General features: G+C 37.9%; 1 protein-coding gene across 1 annotated transcript; it reads left to right on the top strand.

Annotated features, from left to right (window-relative positions):
* Window positions 1-337: 337 nt before the first annotated feature.
* On the top strand, window positions 338-2,814 carry LOC120115518 (LRR receptor-like serine/threonine-protein kinase EFR). Its single transcript, XM_039136209.1, has 4 exons — window positions 338-1,329; window positions 1,811-2,204; window positions 2,437-2,562; window positions 2,653-2,814. The coding sequence occupies exons 1-4, from the start codon at window positions 338-340 to the stop codon at window positions 2,812-2,814; spliced, it is 1,674 nt and encodes a 557-aa protein (XP_038992140.1).
* The last annotated feature ends 216 nt before the right edge of the window (window positions 2,815-3,030 follow it).

The following is a 3,030-nucleotide window of genomic DNA, read 5'->3' as shown; positions in this document are numbered from 1 at the left end:
TACTTGACTATACAAAAATTGGTCCAAATCATGCATGTGTAGTGGGAGATGAGGTCCTACACGACGCAGAACTGTTACAAATCATATAGCATGGTCTCCAAAGTGACCATAGAAAAATGTCATTATTTTTTCCTTTCTTTATTGACCCAATGACCCATCAGCTATAGGATGATTATGGAAATCAAATTCCTGTTCTTTTTCCTCAAAGAAATAACTGGGTAACTTAACTTTATTTAGAAGTAAAACAATTATTATCACATGACTCTACTTGTTGATGAACAAATCAACACTCTCAAATACAAATAAATCTCACCAATTTAGAAGTTGTTTCAGCTCAATGGAGCTATCAAGAAAGAGTTCTGAAGTGTCCATCTCTTTTCTCCCTGTTTGCGTTGAAGTTACAATTCTTCTCACAGGCTTCAACTTGCAGGGTCTTAATATAGCAACAGCAACCTCTGTTGTTAGAGGAAATGACACTGATCAACAAGCTTTACTCCAGTTCAAGGCCAAGATAACAGGTGATCCGCTCAAGATCATGGAGTCCTGGAATAGCTCCATTCACTTCTGTCAGTGGCGTGGCATTACATGCGGCCGCAAGCATCCGAGAATCACCAAGTTGGAACTGCCATCCCTCAAACTTTCAGGATCTTTATCACCCTACATCGGAAACTTGAGCTTTCTCATGGAGTTGAATCTTTCGGGCAACGGCTTCTACAACGAGATTCCTCAAGAAATTGGTCATTTAAGAAGACTGAAAACATTAGAAATGACGAATAACTCCGTCAGTGGTGAAATTCCTTCCAATTTATCAGCTTGTTCAAAGCTTATATGGCTTCATATGGCAGACAACCAGCTAACAGGAGAAATTCCTGCTTCGTTGGGTCTCTTGTCAAACCTGAAAGTGTTAGGGGTTTACGACACCAGGTTAACAGGGAGTATACCACCTTCATTAGGGAATTTATCATCCCTGGAGACAATTTCTTTTGCTTCTAACTCATTAAGTGGAATTATACCTGAAGCACTTGGACGGCTGACAAATCTTTCATTTTTCGCCGTTGGTGAAAATGAAATATCTGGTATTGTTCCGGTCTCAATGTTCAATCTCTCGAATCTTATGGCATTTGATATTGGTGGAAACAAGATTCAAGGTACTCTTCACTCTGACATAGAATTCACTATGCCAAATGTTGAGATCTTTTCCATACGAGGAAACCAAATCTCTGGACAAATTCCGATTTCAATATCCAATGCCTCAAATCTGAATGTACTCCAAGTTTATGATAACAGACTCAGTGGAAGCGTGCCTTCATTAGAAAAGCTGGATAAACTGTACTTAATTTCCCTGTCCAATAACCATTTGGGACATGGGAGAGAAGGCGATTTGAATTTTTGCTGCTCTTTAGTCAACAATACCAAACTAGAATTTTTGTTTATAGGATTCAATAATTTTGGAGGGGTATTTCCTGAATGCATTACCAATTTTTTAAGAACCCTTTTACAAATAGAAATAGCAAGGAACAAAATATTGGGGAAAATCCCAGATGGGATTGGAAATCTCATCAATTTAGAAGCTCTAGATGCTTCAGGAAATCAATTGTCAGGACCCATTCCCTTTGATATTGGGAGGCTTCAAAAGCTAAAGATCTTTTACATTTTATCTCTCTGGGTCTATTCCTCATTCTATTGGAAATTTAACGATGGTAACTAAACTTGCTTTAGATTTTAACAATCTTCAAGGTAGCATTCCTTCAAGTCTAGGCAAGTGCCAAATGTTGTTTTGGTTGGGTCTTTTTGATAACAATCTTAGTAGAAAAATACCGCCTCAAGTACTTGGGATCCCATCCTTAACTATTTTGCTAATCTTATCATTAAACCATTTAACTGGTGAGCTTCCTGTTGAAGTAGAAAAATTGAAAAATCTAGGTGAATTGGATCTTTCTCACAACAAATTATCTGGTATGCTTCCAAAAAGTCTTGGTAGTTGTGCAAGTCTAGAGAAACTGTTTTTGGAAGGCAATTTGTTTGAAAGGTCCATTCCATCATCTTTGAGTTCATTGAGAGGCCTTGAGGCATTGGATATATCTGACAACAATCTTTCAGGTGAGATTCCCATATATCTTGTGAACTTTGGGGCATTAAAGTTTTTAAACCTCTCTTTCAATGATTTTGAGGGGGTGTTACCAAGTGAAGGAGTCTTCAAGAATGTAAGTGCTATGTTCGTTGAGGGAAACAATAAGCTTTGTGGAGGCATCCCTGAGTTACACTTATCAAGATGTGACCGGAAAAAATCATTAAACACTTCCGTTAAATTTAAAATTACAATTATTATTGTGATTTTAGGAGTGACTTTGGTTTTAACTTGTCTCCTCTTCTTGTGGTTGAGAAAGAAGAAAGCAAAATTCAACATCAACTTGTGTAGAAAATTCACTTTTGCAGTTATCATACCAAAGTCTCCTAAGGGCTACTGATGGATTTGCCACACATAATTTGGTTGGTTCAGGAAATTTTGGTTATGTGTACAAAGGAATTCTCGAAGAGAGTGGTGTATCTATTGCAGTAAAGGTGCTTAATCTTCTGAATTGTGGAGCATCGAGGAGTTTCTTAGCTGAATGTGCGGCCTTGAAGAACCTTTGACATCGGAATCTTGTCAAGGTACTAACAGCCGTTTCGGGGGTCGATTACAAAGGCAATGATTTTAAAGCCTTGGTTTATGAGTTCATGCAAAATGGAAGCTTGGAGGACTGGCTGCATCAATCGATCACCATGAATGAACCAGAGACAAGTACGAAACATGAATTTCTTTCAAAGATTTAATGTGGCCATAGATGTTGTTCATGCACTTGAATATCTACACCATCGTTGTGAAACGTAAATCATTCACTGTGACCTCAAACCAAGCAATATTCTACTCGATGACAAAATGGTTGGCCATATAAATGGCTTTGGCTTAGCAAAAATTCTTTCTGTAGAGAGGCTTAATCATCCTGCTAATCATTCAAGCTCCCTTAGATTAAGAGGAACCTTTGGTTA

Source organism: Hibiscus syriacus, unplaced genomic scaffold, assembly GCF_006381635.1.
Source record: "Hibiscus syriacus cultivar Baekdansim isolate YM2019G1 unplaced genomic scaffold, ASM638163v2 tig00110264_pilon, whole genome shotgun sequence".
In the NCBI taxonomy this organism is placed as follows: Eukaryota; Viridiplantae; Streptophyta; class Magnoliopsida; order Malvales; family Malvaceae; genus Hibiscus; species Hibiscus syriacus.
This window is presented reverse-complemented; position numbering and strand designations above follow the sequence as displayed.